The sequence below is a fragment of the Rutidosis leptorrhynchoides genome, chromosome 2, assembly GCF_046630445.1.
Source record: "Rutidosis leptorrhynchoides isolate AG116_Rl617_1_P2 chromosome 2, CSIRO_AGI_Rlap_v1, whole genome shotgun sequence".
Classification (NCBI taxonomy): Eukaryota; Viridiplantae; Streptophyta; class Magnoliopsida; order Asterales; family Asteraceae; genus Rutidosis; species Rutidosis leptorrhynchoides.
In genome coordinates this window covers 634,120,860-634,142,382 of record NC_092334.1, presented here as the reverse complement: position 1 = coordinate 634,142,382, position 21,523 = coordinate 634,120,860, and the positions used below count along the sequence as shown (strand labels likewise).

Here is a 21,523-nt window from a genome sequence, read left to right as displayed (position 1 = left end):
GTGAATTTTGTGTACACTGTGTGAATGACACCAGTCGGGCCTAGGGAGACTGGGGACTCGAGACCGTGCTTAGGAGAGGTTATAGTCCGTATGAGGTCAACCATGCCTAGGGGAGATTGGGTCCATAGGCTACTAATTGTGGAGTATAGTGTGAACGATGCACCCCCTGCATCTGGATAACTATACTGTGAATTGAGTAGCATGGACTATCGGTAGACTCAGGCCCGATCAGCTGGGAGTCGTGTGCTCGTACAAGCCGTCGATCCTCGTATTGTCTTATTGTATGCTAGTTGGTAGTTAGCAAGTATTGTTGTTAGTATATAGCTTGTGTGTGGCTTAAGCTATATCTGTTAGATAGATTCCATTCACTTAGCGGTGCGCTAATCCCCCACATGTTTTCCCCCTTTGCAGGTTTAGGTACTGCTAGATGGGATGGGTATTGATGCAGAAGACATGTTTGACAACCCAACTCTGATGTGGACTTTTGTATAAATAATGTTTTGTAATAACGTAACACCGTTGTGTAAACTTAAACGTAATTACACGGATTAAGGTAATGACGTGACTTATATTGTGTTTGTAAATAAAGTCTTCCGCTGTGTGTTTAAAAAAAAATGGCCGGTGTTACAGGCCTAACAAACCCCATCCAAAGTATCGGATGCTTTAGTACTTCGAAATTTGTATCATATCCGAAGGGTGTCCCGGAATGATGGGGATATTCTTATATATGCATCTTGTTAATGCCGGTTACCATGTAATCAATCCATATGAATGATTATTTTTGTCTCTATGCATGGGACGTATATTTATGAGAAATGCAAATCTTGTGGTCTATTAGAATGATGGAAAAGATTATTTATGTTAAACTATTGAACTCACCAACCTTTTGGTTGACACTTTTAAGCATGTTTATTCTCAGGTACGAAAAAATCTTCCGCTGTGCATTTGCTCATTCTAGAAATATTACTTGGAGTCATTTATGGCATCTTTCAAAAGACGTTGCATTCGAGTCGTTGAGTTCATCAAGATTATTATTAAGTCAATTATAGTGGATGTATTATACAATGGTATACATGATGTCAACCTTCGATGTAATGAAAGATTGTCTTTTCAAAAACGAATGCAATGTTTGTAAAATGTATCATATAGAGGTCAAGTACCTCACGATGTAATCAACTGTTGTGAATCGTTTATAATCAATATGGACTTCGTCCGGATGGATTTGGACGGGTCACTACACCACATGTTGCTTTTCCTTAGGCGCTACAGAATTTAAGTGCTTATAGATTCTCAATCGTATTATCGTTCAGTGGACAATTCTACAAGCTCGCATTCATCGATTACTTTAATTGGACATCGCATAAATGTAACAAGGTCTAGCTTTATAAGACAATAACACCCTTGTTGACGAACTCCTAGTATTTAAGTTCGGGTTGAAATAGTTCGAAAGGCATCATAGTCAGCACTGACGCATCGTGATCACTACAGTATTAACTATTTGGTAAATGAATTTTAGAGTGGGAATGTGGAATATTAATTGGATTATTGTTTTGATTGGTAGTCTGTGTTAGCTTTAAAATTAAGGGTCAAATAGCTCAAATCTCATGTTATAGTGTTACTATTTTTTACATATTATATGTAGAGATACAAATACAATAGTGTAGGTGCTAGTTTTTAAATTTCGATGTTAACTAGTTACTATTATTGTTTTAAATAGTAAACCCATGATAAAATATAGTTACTATGTAATCATCTTCATTTAGCTGAGTGGTTACCATGCTTTTCTAAGTGTTCGGGAGGTCTCGAGTTCGAGCAGGTTCCCTCGAGGATCTTCCGTATGTGCAAATCTTAATGTTCCCTCCTAATAAGTATATGAAGTGTGCATTATGTGTGACTTCCTGAATATATGATTGGGTGAGTGGCTTATATCCCATGTGAGTGACATTAATACTTATTATGGTTTACTCAATTCACTTTTATAATGTTAAATACTTATACTTATATATATATATATATATATATATATATATATATATATATATATATATATATATATATATATATATATATATATACTTATTATGTATATGTATTTAATGGTAAATTAAATTAAATAGTTTACATAATTTAATTTCAAACATATGTATATGTTTGAACTCGTTGACCTTCACTTTCATTTTATGACACGGATGATGTTGACTTCGATTTTTGAAGAGTGATTGCGAGTTGCGACTGAGTTATCAGTTGTTGATTCACATTGTTCAAGAGAGGCAAGTCAGACTTCAGTATCTAAGGTCTGGAACAACAAAAATAGAGCACAAAGATGATTTGAAGGAAAAAGATGAGATTAAGTGTGGTCAGGCTTTTGTTTTAGTATCATAGATGACCTTTATAAACTCACAATAAAAAGAACATTATGAAATTGCCCTCACGTGCCACGCACGTGAGGATACTTAACAGACTAAATCTAACAAAAGTTAGTTTCAGGGTCATCTGTGTCATAAATGAAAGATGAAGGTCAACGAGGTTAAAACAAAGATAAATGTCACCTATGAATCTATGATGTTTGAGACAAAGCTGAAGGACCAACAACGCAATTTTGTCTAATATTAATGTCGGCTTAATTACGCCACTAGTCCCTAAAGTTTACCTTTTATTTCATTATGGACCTTGATGTTTATTTTTTTCACGCTAACCCTTGATGTTTTGATTTGATTTCTAATTCTTCCCAAAAACTACATGCCGTTATGTCATCTTCGTTAGTTTGTGGCCCGTGCTTACATACGAGGATATAATAGTCTTTGTGCTTTTTTTTTCTATAACATATTTTACCATTCGTTTTCATCTTTATAACCCGATTAAGTCAAATGTATATGTAATATGTAATCATTATAATTATATAATTATATTTTTATATAACATATTTATATTTATTTTACAAACGTTTTATATTATATTGTTTTATATTAAATTAAAGTGACAATTTTCACTATTAAATTTTTTTTATATTATTATTGGATAAATAAATTCAAAACAACGAAATCATAGTGTCACCTTACTATTTATTAGAGGGAAAAAATGGCAAATTGTTATCATTATGATAATATGATAATAAACTCAGGGTCTTATTTGGAACTTAATAGCTTTTCAACCAAATTCAAGTTGTTTGACTCCATGTACACAACGCGTGGCAAAAGATGAAATTTGTGTTCCGTTTTGTAGAAGGAAAACATTTGGCAGTTGGAAGGTGAACTTATTTCTAATTGCCTCCCCTGCATGTATATAGAGTTCCAAGAAAACCAAATTCCCAATTAATTATTTCACAGGTTATATCGCCCAATTGATTAATTAACTTTGTTTTTAAAAAAGATTCTTTCTTTTTTTCTTATTCGTTAAGGGTTTATTTCACTCTGTTTCTTCATTCATTCATCTTCAACTCTGCTCTGTTTTTAATTACTGAAATTTAAATTGTAATTCAGACTCAAATGGAGTTTGTTAGTATTTTGTCGGGAGTTTTTGGTGCTGGAATTGGGTTTGTTCTTGGTGTTCTTCTTGGGTTTTATTTCTTCTTCTACTCTGACTCCAAAATTGAAGCTTTTGAGGTAAATTTTGTAAACCCTTTACTTTTTGTGAAATATTGAAGTCTTGATTCAACACATGGATGTCAATTAACTAAATGTACTGTCTTTTCAAATAAATATTGGATTTTCTTTTTTATTTATCATCTGGGTTTGTCAATTTGTATCCTTTATTGTTGCTTTTTGACTAAATATAGTAAATTTGTAATGGGTACATTTGATTTTGTACTTTTTTTTTTCTTCTAAAAGTTTCAAGCTTTCCTTTTATTTGAGTCTTGATTTGAATTGAATGCAGATTAGATGCATTTAATAACTTGAGAAAAATTGCTGTAATTATATTTGTATGGATGGATTAAAGGTTATAGTAGTAGCTAACTTTTTTCTGTTTGGGGTCTTGCTTATTTTTAATTCATCTTGCAAAGCTGCTTTCTAACTCCAAATCACAATCACAATCTTTTATATAACAAAGATTTCTAAATTCTAATATAATGTAACAGTGCATGTCAACAACATGTGGTTATTTGTTAGTAATAATTAATACAATTCGTATATTAATTATCTTCTTTATCATATTTTGCTGATACTCTTTGATTATTTAATGAGTTTTAATGATTTTGCTGCAACTCTGCAAGTACCTTCCCCAAGATCAATGTTGAATGATCTTGAAATCTCCTGGACTTTTTGGGATGTGTTAAAGCTTTTTTTATTTGATAAAAAAGCTTTAATCTTTATTACCAAATTCTTATATTCTTGGACACTTTTGTTGTTGATCTTCTTGCCGATACATTCGGTATAATAGTAACATAGCTCCAACTTTGTTTTGACTTTTAACTATTTGTTTAACCTTTCTGTTTTCTAATGTACTAATTCATAACTTGTGTTGCTGCAAAAACTTGTTTAGTTGTATGCTTTTAGTTTCGTATATTCTCTAAAAGAGTCTATTTTTAGATGTAGCAATTGTTTTTCTTGTTGAAAAAATGTCTTATTAGCTGTTTTCCTAACAAGATCTTTTGTCTTGTTAAACATTTGATAATGTCACATGTTTTGGGCAGACTTTTCCTTTGTTTTATCGAATGCTAATGGACATGAATGCTACTTCAGGATCCAGTTGTAAAGCCAATTTGTGAGCTCGATTCTACGAGTTTAGAAGATTTAATACCCGAGATTCCTCTATGGTTAAAGAATCCTGATTATGACCGTGTATGTATTTCGTTGACACTTTTTATATAAAATCGCATCATTCTCGATTCTTTAATTATCTGATTGCTTGTTACAGGTCGATTGGCTGAACAAATTTGTTTCAAGTATGTGGCCTTATCTCGATAAGGTACATTTTAAGAAACTGAAATATATGTAATATATAATTACATAATAATTTTTATAAGATTAAGTCATTTTTGTTCATTATGCAGGCAATTTGTGCAGCGATTAGGCAAGCTGCCGAACCAATAGTAGCCGATTTTGTTGGTCAAGGGCACCGACCTATAGAAAAAATCACTTTTGAGACGTTAAGTCTCGGGACCCTACCTCCTACATTTGAAGGTGATTTGTCGTAACTGGATTTTCAAGTTGTTAATTACCATTGTTCGAATTGTCTTTTCATGTGCTGATAATTTGCAGGTGTTAAAACGTACGAGACTGATGAAAACCAGTTAGTGATGGAACCTGCAATTAAATGGGCTGGCAATCCAAATATAGTCATAACTGTTTACGTATCATATTTCCGTATAAAAATTCAGGTATGCCCCTCGTTGAATCATAAAACGTTTTTTTTTTTTTTATCTGATTGTGAACTTGTGGTTGGTTCTCAGTTACTGGATTTACAAGTGTTTGTTGTTCCGAGGATAACGTTAAAGCCTCTTGTTCCAACTTTTCCGTGTTTCTCCAATATCGTTGTATCTTTAATGGAAAAGGTATGTAGCCACTGATATATTGGTTGTTGTCTATCAGATATAGAAAATGGACAGGACAGATGGGTTGGTTTAACTAACGGGTCAAATTGTGTTTGGGTCAAAAGGAAGAGTTCGTTGAAACATTCGGGGGGTGACACAAATCATTATATTATATATAAATTGTTTCAGCAATCCTTTTGTATATATTTTCAGCCCCATGTGGACTTTGGGCTGAAGGTGCTAGGTGGTGATGTTATGTCCATTCCTGGCCTATATCGACTAGTCCAGGTTCATATTCGTTAGTTCTTTTTCCAGTGATCATCGTTTATCATATTTATTGTATTCAAGGAACATAAAAAAATCTGTTTTGTTACAAAAAAAATACGTTTTGTTACAAAAAAATCTGTTTTGTTACAGGAGATCATTAAAAAAGAAGTCGCAAAACTTTACCTTTGGCCACAAACTCTTGAGATACCTATTCTTGATGCTTCACTGTAAGTCACTTGACATTGTAACCCTAAACAAAATGTGTACTCTCTTCGTTTCATGAAGCTGCAACATTTCACTTATGTTATTAAATAATAGGAAAATATCTGACAATTTGCTAAAATGTCTAGAATACACTTAACGAAGGACAAATAAAATAACTTGTAGACTTAAGTCGATGAAAAAATGTATTTTTATCTAGGACCATCGTTACATACTGAAATGTGACATTTTTCTTGCTTTTCATTGGACACAAACCTCTTCTAGGTTTACTATATATAGTGTGTTCCTATGTGTTGTATGTTTGGAAACGCCTTTTCTAAGCGCTATTCATTGTGTAATATATATATATAAGATAACCATGTGTGGTGCATGTTGAAACATGTAGCTAATCTATATATTTTTCTTACAATTTTTGTTTTGTTAGTGGCATTGTGAAAAAGCCCGTTGGAGTACTACATGTGAAGGTAGTACGGGCGACAAAGCTCATGAAGATGGATATATTAGGATTGTCCGATCCATATGTTAAGCTTAAGCTAAGTGGAGATATGTTGCCTTCAAAGAAAACAACGATCAAGAAAAAGACGTTAAATCCTGTGTGGAATGAAACTTTTAAGCTTGTAGTCAAAGACCCTCAAGCTCAAACCCTTCAAGTGAACGTTTTCGATTGGGACAAGGTACCCCTTCACTCTTCAGTCTCAGACCAACTTAAATGACCAAAACGCCCTTGGTGAAAAATATGATTCACATTCTTATAACGAACTTGTATATCTTATAGGTAGGAAGCCATGACCGGTTGGGGATGCAAGTTGTGCCGTTGAAAATACTAAGTCCGAACGAGACAATGGAACTAACGCTTGATTTGCTAAAGAACACGAGCATAATCGATCCTCAAAAGCACCACTCGAGAGGGCAAATTATGTTGGAGATGACATATGCACCTTTCAGGGAAGATAATGATATATTAAGCGGGCCCATTACTCCTGTTAAGAAAGAGAGTGATATCAAGTTGGGTGGCGAAAGCCCAAGTGGGTCCGGTGTATTATTGGTGACTGTTCAGGGTGCCGAGGATGTAGAAGGTGAGGGTCACAACAATCCGTATGCCGTGGTATTATTTAGAGGAGAAACAAAGAAAACAAAGGTGAGTTGTTGACTTTTCAGGTCAAAGTTACTACTTTTCAAGTTCAAATCGGTTATGGGTTTTTTCGAATTTGAAAATTTTCCACTTTCATACTGATAGCATCTGATATAATGTTAACAACCTGAAGAATCTTTGCCTTAAAGATTTTGTTTTTACACTTATAATTTTGAAATTTATTATCTTAGTGTATAAACATAAAGAGACAAACCGATTAATTACCGCATTCCTGATTACTCTCTCCAAAGTCCTCATCGATTACTCCCGAGTAGCAAGTTTTGCAACCCTGATTACTAAAATAAATCGAAAGCTGAAAATGGGTTCTTTGTTCGACCTTATGATCATCAACTTATGTTACAGATTGTCAAAAGAACTCGAGATCCCAAGTGGAACCAAGAGTTCGAGTTTGTGATGGAAGAACCTCCTATACACGACAAGATACATGTCCAAATAATGAGCAAGAGAACGCGTATGAGTTTCATGTCAAAGGTTTCTACCTATAATTTTTATCTTTCAGTACTATTTTTAAGTATCATTTTGATTTTTAATTCATGGTTTATGCTACATGTAGGAATCACTAGGGCATGTGGATATAAACTTGGATGATGTGGTGTACAATGGGCGGATTAACCAAAAGTTTCATCTCATAGATTCGAAAAATGGTGTTGTGCATGTTGAGCTTCAATGGAGAGAAACTTAATGTTACTCTATGATATCGGAGTCGTCGTAACGAGAAATCGTATAGTCAAAATGAGATAATTGTTTTGCATTTTTCTGGATAGTTATAATTTAGGCAGTTTTTGTAAAGATCAGAAAGCTATTGCTTATACAACAAATGGAAAGATTATGAAAAAATTTTTACAGTTTTTCTGCCTTTTCAAACGGAATTGATACAATTATAATGTACTCAAAGTTTAAAAGTCTGCATTAAAGATGTTAAGAAAAAAAAACTCCCCATCCCTACACTCTTCCAAGCAATGCTCCCCACTATTTTTTTAACTCGGTCTAACGATGTAAGTTGTTTCATTCTTTTTTGAATGGCGGAATTAAATGACGGAGTATAATTAAAAAGCCAAGATGTTAAGAAAAAAATATAGACAAGTCATTAGGTCTTGCAACCGAAAGGTCCAGTTCAGTTAAGAATCAAAGGACCTAACAACTATGTGATCGACATTCTAAAACTACCATCTTGGAAAATGAGATTACTTTGGAACAATCAAATGGCCCATAAAGTTGCAAACATGATGTTGAAGCTCAAAAACTTATTTTCTTGATGTGCTATCGAATTCTCTTTGATGGTCTCGACAAGTGGAAGTGGGTTGTGATCTACCCGAGTTATTTTAAATTTTAACAAAATAATGTAGTTATTGTTAGGTTTTATACCCAACTTGAATACATGATCAACACGTATATTCCCTATATCCACTTTATATATCAGGGCTACCTGTAAAGCGGGTGATCGCCCTGTGATTAATCGATTTGCAAAGCGAATTAGTTACGTATGTTAACAAAACACGTAAAATTCGTCTGCTCGAAGAAAAATTGTAGTGTAAATAAGTAAATAACTACGGTAATAGCTTTTCCACTCGTAATTCTAATTGTAGTGTTACCTTATGAAACATAAATACAGGTTTTCGACTCTAATGTAATGTAATGTAATGTACAATTGAAGCATGAAGGAAAATATTAAACACAGCCCTAGGGGTTATGGTTAAGCTTGTTGTATTCGTCTTTATTGCAAATTTACAAGTCACTTTTACCATTATCAAACACTCTTACCAAATTTAAATAAGAAAAGTTGATACGGAGTATTAAAATTGAATTGTCATACTTTGTTAATTCAACTAACTTTGAAAAATTTAATTTGATAAGCTTAACCACAACCCTCCTAAAGGCTATATTAAGAAAAGGCCATGAGTTAGTGTTGGTGATGGATGAGGTGTCGGCGGCAGAGGATGTCCGTCAAATACATTAGTTAGGTACATTATAATTATAAATTTTACTAGAACGCACGAGCACCATCACTATTCATAGTGGCAAGGATGTAATTAACCGCAAATTTGGGGGTACTTTGGAAATTCGACATTTTTCTTTTTTCCATTGTTTTTTTTTCAACAACTTTTTTCACTTATTTTTTTGCCTTCCCTTTTCATTCATTTACTTTTTAAACGTTTAGTTAACCGACCCGTTAACCGTTTTTTTTTTAATGTTTCGTTAACCGATCAAAACCGTATTTTCATTACCTTTTTTACTTTACTTTTTTACCCTTCATTTTTCATTCTTTTATTTTTTAAACGTTTAGGTAACTAACCGTTAATCTTTTTTTTGAACGTTCAATGAATTGACCGTTAATCAACCCAACATCCCGCAACGAAGCGCGGGTTTTTTTATCCTCGTTGTCATCAAAATTGAACATTCCTGTCAATTTATTTTCGTTAATCTTACAATTTTTTTACATCACCGGTCGACAAAGAGTATCAGCGGTCAATTTTGGATACTCGCTAAATCTATTACGGACTTGATGATCAAGAATTAACCGGTACTAATTGATGTCACCAAATCGACGGCCACCAATCAACGGTCAAGAAAATTGAAAAAATGCCCTCACGGTATTTTTGAGGCGTTTGGTTCAATACACATAATTAGATTTTTAGTTTAATACTCAGGAACGTTTTCCACTTAATTGTTTTATTTTTGATGGCGTTTTCCACTTACTAAAGTCGGCTCAGCTCGATATGCTCTCTTCTTCTCTTACTGTTCCATCGCCGCCGGCTATCACACCATCGTTGTTTTCATTCTCTGGTAATTGACTTTTATTTCTTTTATTTTCTTCTACTACTCTACACTCTAATCAATCGTATCTTATCCCTGCACCATGTTTCATATCCCAACCTCTCCCTTTACCCCTAATCCCTCCAACCGCCGCCACTACAACCCCGGCAACACTTCTGACCATATCAACTACAGACCACCGAACGAAGGCATATGGGTAAAAGTTGAACCAGGAAAACGTAATAACCAACCCCCTTCTCATAGTCAAACCGGTTTTAAGAACCCTAACCCTAGCCAAACCGGTTACAAAAACCCTAACCCTAATATTACCAAACTCAATTCTTCTTCCAATCTCATTTATAATCACTTTAAGCAACGAGAATCTGCGAGAAATCTCATCAACCAATTTGGTAACATGAACCCTAACACACCTGCACCTCTTAAACCGATTGATAAGAACCGTATTACCTCTTATTTGTTCTATAATTTCCCTGATAATTGGTCTTCCGTGGATCTTTGGACTGTTTTTAAAAGATATGGAAATATACATGAGGTTTACATCCCAAAGAAAACCCTAAAAAATGGAAAAAGATTTGGTTTCGTTCGATTCATAGACGTTCCTGAGTATCATAAGGAATCCTTGGCCAGAAGACTCAACCTTGTAGTTGCTGGCGATTATCTTCTTAAGGTATACAAAGCATGGGATAAGAAACCGAGTGACACCTCTAAACCTTCTCCTCAGCAAACACCCATACAAAATAACACCCATGCTCCTAATTCTAATATCTCCAAAACCATTGATGATCGAAGTTTTATGGAGGCATTTTCGAATAACAAATCAAACGGTTCAAAAATTCCATCTATTATGGTAAATCCGAATGAACCTTTACTTGATTTACTTGGTCATGCTGTCATCGGTAAGGTGAAGGACCTTGAATACCTCGAATATTTTCATGAGATATGCCGAAGCGAAAACCTTGAAGGATTCACGATCAAATATCTTGGTGGTCACGACATTATGCTTATCTATGATGACAAAAGACCGGCCCTCGAGATGCTTAACAACCAAAGCCATCCTTTATGGAATTGGCTCGATGATATCAACCCATGGGACCCTGAAGAATATTCTTCTTCAGGTCGTTTAGCTTACGTTAACATCTTCGGGGTTCCGATAACATGTTGGTTAGACTCTACCTTCCATGATATTGCAAACAATTGGGGTCAAGTTATCGATACTTTTAATTGCTCAATCACCAACGATGATAACCAAGACCTATCACATGGTTCGGTAATCATTAAAACCAATGATTTTAAACCCATTGACTCGCATGCTTTGATTTGTCACGATGTTTCTAAGCAAACATTGGTATTTATTAAAGAGGTCCAAAATTTCTCATTGTTTAATTGTCATGATATCACACCCTCTGATTACTCCACAAGCGATGTTTCGGATAACGAAGATCCGATCTCGGATGAAGAATCTAACATAGACGACGAGGAGTCGATTGAAGGCAACCCTCCTAAAGATCACTTGCAACAAAACCGCAACACTTCAAACAACGTTAACATGTCTGATCAAAACTCCTCGTATCCTAAACCTGGCAACTCCAAACGTATGGAATCCAAATATTTTGACACTAATGACAATCCTAATTGTGGCAACGGATCGAAAAATACATATAATTATGGCTACGATGCTAGGGAAGTTGTCCCCGATTCTCCTTTTGTCGAACCCTCTCCATCTCCCACTGTACAACCGGCCCCAAATGACTCTATTGACCCTCCTGACCAAACAGCAAACTCAGATTCACCACCTGTTCAACTCGCAAACTTATTTTCACCTCCTGATCAACACACGGCTGGCCCATCATCTCCCCAGCCCAACACCTTTTCCAACCCGGTAACAGCAAGCCCAGCTCATAACAGCCCGATCACTTGCCCAACAACTCAGCAGCCTGTTAACCTTGGTTTAGCAGATTCTGACTCGACTCCTAATTCCCCACATTCGAACAGACCAATTTCCCCCATGAACCTCATGCCTGACCCACCCCCACCCCATAACACAACCGCATCCTCAGACCCTTTCAACCTCAACGACCTCCTCCATATCGGCAAGAACAAACCCAAAACAAAACGTAAAACCACCTCTGAATTTAAACCGAAACTGATTCCTAAAGAAAAAGAGCATCCTTTTAAGAGAAGCTCGAAAGATGATCTTTTAAAACCTAAACCCTCTTCCCGAAGCTCTACCGAGGTCCCTATCCCTATTCCGAAAAATAGGCCAAGATCTAACATGCTATATATCAAACATCTAGCAAGGAGTGGCCAAAAACTACGTTTTTCACAACTCTCTAAATGTGGCAAAACATCGTATTTAAATGATGAAAATGCATCAAATCATTCTCATGTTTCTGCCGCGGCTATTGGACGAGGTATTAATAAGAAAAAATCAAGCTCATCTAAAGATAAAAGCTTGGACACACAGGAACTTGGACAAAGCATCGGCATCCAGTGGAATACCCGGTAACATCCTTCCTTTTCCCTCGTTTTTATCTTATCTTTATAATGTGTACGATTTCTCTTAACATTCGGGGTCTTGGGCAATTGGGTAAAATTTCTTGGCTTAAACGTATTTGTAGCAAAGAGAGACCAACAATACTTGGTTTACAAGAAACTAAAAGTGAACAACCTCAAGACAACATCATTGAATCATTCTGGGGAAATTCTAATTTCAAATTCGTTCAAAAAGACTCGGTTGGGGCATCTGGGGGAATCATCACTATTTGGGACTGTAATTCATTCATCTTCGAGCACGCCATTGAAGGTGAATTTTTTCTTGCAATTTGCGGATCATGGGCGGGTTATGATTCTCAGATTACTTTCATAAATGTATACGGTCCACACTCCTCCTCTAAAAAACTAAGACTTTGGTCTGAGTTATCATCCCTTATAAACTCCCTCACAACTCCTTTCATCTTATTCGGTGACTTTAATGAAGTTAGAAATGCCTCAGAACGCATGAATTGTGAGTTCAACCAACAGTGGGCTACTAATTTTAATAACTTCATTAACAACTTCGGATTAATTGACATCCCCCTAGGCGGTAAAAAATTCACTAGAATCTGCATTAAAAGAATGAAATTCAGTAAATTAGATAGATTCCTTGTTTCTGATGATATTCTAAAATTATGGCCTAACATCTCCTCCAAAACACTCGATCGTGACCTGTCTGATCATTGTCCCATACTCCTTAGGAACACCTCTTTCAATTCTGGACCTAAACCCATTCGTGTATTTAACACTTGGCTTGAACTCAAAGACGCTGATTCGATCATCAATCGGGCCTGGTCTATCCCCATGACTGGAAATCGCCCTGATTGTATCCTCCGTAACAAACTGAAAAATGTTAAATTGGAACTTAAAAAACATAGTGCACAACTCGATAATCTTGACACTCAAATTCTAGAACACCTAAATAAGATTAACGAATGGGAAGCTTTAGCTGAAACTAGACCTCTCTTCGAATCCGAGAAAAACAAATGGCTTGATGATAAATTCTCACACCTTGATAAAGAAAAAAAGAAAGCTAACATGTTAAAACAAAAATCCAGAATAAAATGGGCGCTAGAAGGTGACGAAAACTCGAAATATTTCCATAACTTCATTAAAAAACGTAATAGTAAAAATAACTTATACGGTTTGTCACTTAATGGAACATGGATTGAAGACCCCAACATCATAAAACAGGAAACATATTTATACTTCAAAAATCTATTTAAATCCAACAAACTTAACAATCATTGTCCCTTCGATAATGCACCTCACCTTGAATACATTTCCACACAAGACAACCTCTTCCTTGAATCCGAATTCCTAGAAAAGGAAATTTGGGATGCTATTCATGACTGCGAAAGTTCGAAAGCACCTGGCCCTGATGGTTTTAACATGAAATTCTTCAAAAAATACTGGGACCTCATAAAACACGATCTTATCAAAGCACTAGATTGGTTTTGGTCCAACTCCGAAATCTCCAAAGGCTGTAACGCTTCCTTCTTCACACTCATCCCCAAAAAATCTAACCCTATTGGCTTGAACGAATATCGCCCTATATGTCTAATTGGTAGCTACTATAAAATCCTCACCAAAATCCTCTCTAACCGTCTTGCCAAAGTTATTCATAAGGTCATTGGGGCTGAACAATCAGCCTTTCTCAAAGGACGCAACATCCTAGATAGCGTGCTAATCTCAAATGAAATCATAGATGAACTTAAACGAAAAAAAAGTAAAGGCCTCATTTTCAAAGTAGATTTCGAAAAAGCTTTTGACTGTATCGAATGGGACTTCCTATTTAATACCATGCACTACATGGGGTTCGGTAATAAATGGATTAGCTTCATTCGTGCTTGTCTTTCCTCCTCATCTATTTCCGTTCTAATCAATGGCTCTCCCACTGACGAATTCTACCCCGAAAGGGGTATTCGCCAAGGTGACCCAATCTCACCTTTTCTTTTCATCATTGCCGCAGAAGGTCTTAACATCCTCACCAAACGTGCCTTATCTAATGGTCATCTGCGGGGCATTAACGTTGGCAATGACAATATCTCTATCACTCACCTGCAGTACGCTGACGACACAATCTTTTTTGGGGAATGGAGTAAAAGAAATGCTAAACACATTTCCAAACTCCTCAAATGCTTCGAGAAAATCTCTGGTCTCAAAGTTAACTTCCAAAAAAGTAAATTATACGGTGTCGGCACTTCTCCCCAAGAGACTGAAGACATGGCTAACTATATTAGCTGTTCTTCTGGCACCTTTCCATTCACTTATCTTGGTCTTCCCATCGGTGTACCTTCATCTCACCCTTCCTCCTGGCAACCTATTGTCGAAAAATTTGACAAAAGACTTTCTGATTGGGCTGCTAAATCGATCTCTTTTGGAGGCCGACTTACACTAATTAAATCTATCCTAAGTAGCATACCACTCTATTATTTTTCTCTCTTTCATGCTCCCTCCTCCATTCTTTGCCTCCTTGAATCTAAAAGACGAAAATTTTTTTGGGGCGGGTCATTAAATGAAAATAAAATTAATTGGATAAAATGGGATCAAATTATTTTACCCTACGAGAAAGGCGGTCTAAATGTTGGTTCTCTTTTTAGTAAAAACATCGCGCTACTATGTAAATGGTGGTGGCGATTCAAAAATGAGAAACACGCACTCTGGGTTAAAATTATTACTAGTATTTACGGGGGGGATGGGGGGTTGGACTCTAACGTTTCTTGCAGGAATATTTCAGGTCGGACGGTTTGGAAAGAAATTATTAAAGCCGGAAAAATTGCAGATAAGACAGGTGCCGCATTCTCCTCTTCCATCTCAAAATGTCTCGGAAATGGCACGTCCATTAAATTTTGGAATGATACATGGTTTGGCTCGGAACGTTTTAGCACACTTTTCCACAGATTATACATGCTTGAGACAAATAAAGATGCTTCTGTCGCTGAAAGAATTACACATTGCAATGGGTCCTCATTTGGTAATTGGTGTTGGTTAAGACCTCCCAGTGGTCGGGCTACCAACGAACTTAGGGAAGTAAATAACATTATATCTTCCATAACTTTATCCGACAGACAAGACTCCTGGAAATACAGTATTGACCCCACAGGAATTTTCACTACCAAATCCTTAACATTCTTGATTAACTCTCTAAAGCTTGGGAGCAACGCTTTAAGCTTATCGATTCCCCGTAACAAACTTATCCCTCAAAAAGTATATATATTCATCTGGCGAGCAATTCAATATAAGATCCCGGTTCGATTTGAAATCGATAAAAGGGGCATTGATCTCGATTCTACTTTATGCCCCCTATGTGAATCGGCTCTCGAAACCACCGAACATATCCTATGTTTATGTCCAAAAGCCGCACTCATATGGAAACTTGTTCTTGATTGGTGGGCCCAAGACGCCTCGTTAATTTCCAATCTCGAAGATGCCATCTTCAATAAGCAACCATTCGCACTCAGCAATTTCGGCTCTTCAATATGGCAAGCTACCAAATGGGTAACTTGCTACATAATTTGGAAACATAGGAATCAGAAAGTCTTCTCCAAAAAAACGTGGTCTCCTGGTTCGATTCTATCCGAAATTCAAACCCAAAGTACTGTTGGATTTCTAAAAGATCACGCAAAAAGAAAATAATCGAATGGCATCAATGGCTAATAAATCCTTCTTTCTTCGTTGTAGATTCTCCCCTGCGTGTTGGGATTGGCTAATCTTCTACAGGCTCACACACGTAACTTACGTGTAACCCATGGATTCCATTTTCTCTATTGAGGGTTTGATTAATCGGGCTAGTTTGTGTAACTTTGTAGGCGCTAGATCGTCACTGTTATCCTCTCTAGTCCGGCTTGTTTATTTCAAGTTCTTATTCCCTCTTTAGTTTCTATTGGAATTCGTTGGTTACTCGCAACCTTATAGTTTACTTGTAACTCCGTTACCTCAATGTATAGATTTGTATAGGGCCTTGTAACTCCTCCTTATTATTAATAATACATCATCTTGCTTTTCAAAAAAAAAAAAAGTTAATAAGGAAATTGACATGTTTACCCCCGCGGACAGTAATCAGGGTTGCATTATAAGAGATTGATTAGCTTGGTCCATTTGCTCCCCACTATACCTTTGAGACGTTTAGTTTTGAATCAGCTCAACACAGTTTTTTTGAGATTTGTTTATTAACTTAGGGTTAATTACAATTTTAATTTTTATATGAATTTGACTCTAGTGTAACATGAATTGAAGTTTTTTTAAGTAGGATGGGGATGAAAGTGTAACAGAATTAGAGAGGTAAATTGACGTTTTGTTGGATCGTGATTTATAAGGTTAATGATTTTTTGTTTTGAAACTGATTTTGAAAACGATGAATTCTGCTGCACACTCTGTGTCTGCAGAGGGATTGAAACCGTGGTACTATAAATAGGTACCTGGCCGCAGCATACTACGTGCGGGCCTACTGTTTCATCGCTAGTGCCTACCAAGATGACCCTTGGATCCACTGCGGAAAAATCCAACCGCGTGGTGGTAACTGACGAGTTTGCCCTTGGCGGTGTAATCCCATCTGGATATATCTGCTTATACCTCTAAAAAGGCTCACCGGATATAGGTGGAAGATAAGGCGCGTATCCCGCCCCTGTAGTCATAGCCTGCGTATGCTGACTGCCAGATGGTGTGTTTTGATTATCCGTTTGAGTACGTTCCGACGAGTCCCCGGAAGTCATGATACTGTTAAAAGAAAAAATTCAAAAATAAATTTCGTGAATAATAAGCCTTATAATTCAAAACCTTTTAAATGAAAAAGTAATTAAACGGTCTTGAACTAATTCGACTCTCAATGAAAGCACCACTTGATCATGCATGTTTTCACCATAGGGTTTAACATGCCTGCTCAATACGTTGGTGGGGTTTAAGGATCTTAGAACAAGGCTCTCTGGTCCGGCTACCGTGATTAACCCTGGCCGACATGATGATGTCGGCTGGGTGGCCAAGTGGTTAAGTCCACCTTCAATAGCGGTCGCTGATCAGAAGGCCCCAAATAAGGTTGTAGGTGCTAGCTTAATGAAGAACTAACCTGTTAACCTTGAAGAGACGGAGAACGATTGTGATGCCCCGTACAAAACCATCGTGTACGAATCATCAACAACATGATCATTACAAGTTTAAGTACTATATGCTGTAATAAAAGAAGTTGCATTCACGATAAAAAAGATGACGTCATAACCGACGTCAATTGTTTTACACCAACAGTATGCTTCTACGAATAGCAAGCATGGATAAATGTATGTGACCCTTAGGTCGTTACAAAACATAGTTCAAATGTATAAAAGTTTGAATGCAAGATAGACAGTTCATGCGGTGATAACACTAGAGCAGCGGGTGTCTACGGCAAGTCTAGCACGACAGCGGAAGCAAATAACCTTAAGCACCTGAGAAAAACATGCTTAAAAACGTCAACACAAAGGTTGGTGAGCTATAGTTTAAGTATAACAGTATGTAAGGTAGGCCACGAGATTTCAGTGCTACAAAGAGCGTTTCAAAACAGTAATCCAAATCAGTATGATAAAGTATATGCTCAACCGTGGGCACTCGGTAACTAACTTAACGTTTAATAATATATCACCCCCTGAAAGTACACTTGGCAAGTGCGTATGTTTACGAAATATTAAACACTCGTTGACTGCTAGCGTGACTAGCCCGAGTGGGGATGTCAAACCCTATGGATCCATATCTAAGATTCGCGTTCACCGGTTCAAAAACCAATGACTAAACGTTACCGAGCTAAAGGGAATGTTTCTGCCGTTATATAACCAACACATATATAAAGTTTAAGTACTCGTGCCTAGTATGTAAAACATAAAATCCGCATGTATTCTCAGTTCCCAAAATAAGTTAAAGTAAAAAGGGAATGCTATAACTCATAATGATAAAGTGGCGGTAAAGTCGAGTCGGGAAAAGTGTGCAAGTAATCGGTCCGAAAGGTCCAACGAGTCCTCAACCTAAGTCAAATAGTACTAAGTTAGTAAATCGTCCGAATAGGTTTAAAAGTATGTAAATAAGGTCTTAAGGGTCATCATCATTCATCATTAAACAAAAGGTGTAAAGTAAGTTTCGTTCATGAAAGAAGTTTAAAACAAAGGCTGACTTCGGTCAGTCACCAAGGCCTCTACCCTTACTGAAATAAGGTGAGACCAGTGGCCATGGCTCCGTATATGAGTCATTTAAGTGTGGTAAAATTTACATAAGTAAACTCGTCTTCGTTTGACCGTGGCGACGGTCTAAGTGCGAGTAGGTCAGAAATTTTCTGCACAACGTTAAAGGACATAGTGACGATCGGAGGGCCATAAATCCTAAACCGTAACTCGGATTAAGACGAGTCCTATATGAAAAGTTATCTACTCGAACAGAGATATCTAAAAATAAATATTAAAACAGCCCAGGTCTTACTGATCAGACCCAGAAACAGCAAAACAGTAGGGTCAGTAGGTTCCGGTGGTTCTTGGTGCTCGATGCTTATCATGGTTCTCATCCTTGATGCATATAGCTTCAAGTGTACAACTTGTTGATGTGTTTGCATCATTTTCACCAAGGTTTAACCATCATAACCCAAGTGTAAGTCTAATACATGAAGCACAACTCACTTAAGTGTTGCAAGTGTTTTGATGAACCAAAGTTACATCAAAGTCTTAGATCTAACACATACATGAACTTTAAAAGTAATATTGAACTACAAACTTGAAAGTAAATTAACTAATCAAGATCTTAAGATGTAGAACATAGTTCTTAGTTTGATCTTGAAGATCCAAGACCCAAAAGTCTAGATCTAAAGTTATTAAGTTAAATCTAACACAAGTGTATGAAGTTATAATCAAAGAGTTACACTTCTATGTTCTTGAACTTTAAAGTTAACTTTAGTTCAAGATTAATGAGATCAAAGTTAACTAGTAACATTTGACCAATATTAATCAACAAAAAAAAAATTTAAAGTGCATAATATGAAGTAACAAACTAAATAAACAAGTTAATAGGTCATGGTTGTTCATACTTTAAAGATTCAAACCAAAGTTTGATCTTTAAGAAAGTAAACTTTAAAGTTTACTAACATGAATTACAAGTATGAGTTTTGTTGGGATTTAACAAGTTCCATTATTTCTAAAATCATTTAGTAAATAAGATAAAGCGGAAGCATGTAATTATCAAATTTTACTTGTTATCTTTAAACCAATTAAAGCTTAATCCCATCTTGGATCAAGTTATGAATATATGCTTACTAATTGTCAAGAAAAGAAAGAAGTTATACCTCCTCAAAACAAGTTTGAGGGCTGCTCAAGAAGTGCAGAAACTTTGATGAAGATGAAGGTGGAAAGAGCTCCTAACTTGAAACTTCAAGTGTGTAGAACCCCAAGCTCTTATGCTCCAACACCACCCTTAATCTTAGCTATACTTTGGAACCTTAATCACCTTTGAACAAGCTTGAAAACCTCTCATAAGTTGCTGGAAAATTTGGACAGCAACAACCCTCAAAGATGATGATGAAATGAGCTTCTAACTTGAAGCCTCAAGTGTAGTATACCCCAAACTTATAACCAACACCTAGTATTTTGGTTAGGATTTAATTAGGACACTTGATAAACAAGATTACAATGCAAAACCTCTCTCTATTTCCTCTCAATTGCCACGGCCAGCAGGCCCTGTATTCAGCAGAAAAGAATGCAGTTTTCTTAAGTGTTTTGCTTGTAAACTTGTGTACTTGAGTCAAGGAAAATGCCTTGGTTAAAAGAGTTGAGCATGCTCTTGGAATATGTAGTTTTAAGTAACCAAGTAAGCATGGGAATCACACCTAGGAGTCCCAAAATCTGCATACTATATTCATTTTAAAATAACAAGTATAATAACAAGTATATTTATATAAAACTTGTGACATCTTATATAAAACTTGTTATTAAAGTTCAAGTTATAAAAAAGGTTACTTGTGCTTTATAAACCAATTTATAAAGTATAACAAAACATAATTATAAATAATCAAATCTTTAATATATAAATTGTCCAAACAATTCATCTCAAGTGATAATATTTTAGAAAACCGATTTTCTAAAATTCAAGTGTCGCGTATTTATTTAATGAACCAATCATTAAGATCAAATACGAATAAGGTGTCGGTAAGCTTGTTATTGGGTATGACCCGACTTGGATCAAAACATATTAGCCACGTTAATTTAATATGTCTCTCAGGCATATGAAATACTTTCAATCTCCCACTTGCATGAGAAACATAAGAAATTAATGCAAGTGATGGATACAGCCTAACACACCGTCCATCACCCCTAATATGTTATGACTTTGTGCCATTCAATAACATCATCCCTTTCGAGTTCCCATCTCGAATATGATTAGGTGAATCTTTCATTATTTCCTTTCGTCCTAGATGTCATGTTAAATCCAAGAGATACAGAGTGATCACTCTCTTATAGATTTAACTTTTCAGGCCTTAGACATCTGACTCTCAACGAATAAGAGGGACAAATTCCATCTTGACTACATACGTCCTAGATATACACTTTGTAATATGCCTGAGTTCTTCCTTATGTACTACCATGTTTCAGAATAGCGAAGGAAAGAATCAAGGCACAGTACTTGGTGAATATCCGAACCCAATATGTATCTCAGGTCAGAGGATACAATGATATTCGCCTTTACTCAAGATTACATGTGATCAACCACAAAGGCTCTATACAGTAATTCTTGAGAGCGGGTCTTCCAATATTTGTTTCTCACAAATATCTATGAACCTTGGTTGCAACCTTGCCCCAAATTCAACCTATGAATGTATACCAATCCAAGTTCATAATAGTCTAAACCTCACACTTGTTCCCACAAATGTGATCGACTACGGAAATTTAGAATAGTTGCTTATTCATGGATGAAATATGCAAAATAGGAACATAACTCAAATAAATTAACACCATAGTTATATTAATGAGTTTGAATAATTTCATTCCGATACAATACATAAAATAGATCATATCCAATCACTAGAATATCGAAGCCCTAATGCACAAACATGTCCCTCATGTTTTGGCCCATGTAAAAGTTTCGTGAGTGGATCCGCAACA

General features: G+C 36.0%; 1 protein-coding gene across 1 annotated transcript; it reads left to right on the top strand.

Annotated features, from left to right (window-relative positions):
* Nucleotides 1-3,468: 3,468 nt before the first annotated feature.
* LOC139893652 (synaptotagmin-3-like) lies at nt 3,469-7,930 on the top strand. Its single transcript, XM_071876827.1, has 12 exons — nt 3,469-3,602; nt 4,680-4,778; nt 4,855-4,905; nt 4,991-5,120; nt 5,199-5,317; nt 5,390-5,491; nt 5,684-5,758; nt 5,888-5,964; nt 6,384-6,633; nt 6,735-7,097; nt 7,455-7,583; nt 7,666-7,930. The coding sequence occupies exons 1-12, from the start codon at nt 3,486-3,488 to the stop codon at nt 7,792-7,794; spliced, it is 1,641 nt and encodes a 546-aa protein (XP_071732928.1). The 5' UTR covers nt 3,469-3,485; the 3' UTR covers nt 7,795-7,930.
* Nucleotides 7,931-21,523: the final 13,593 nt, after the last annotated feature.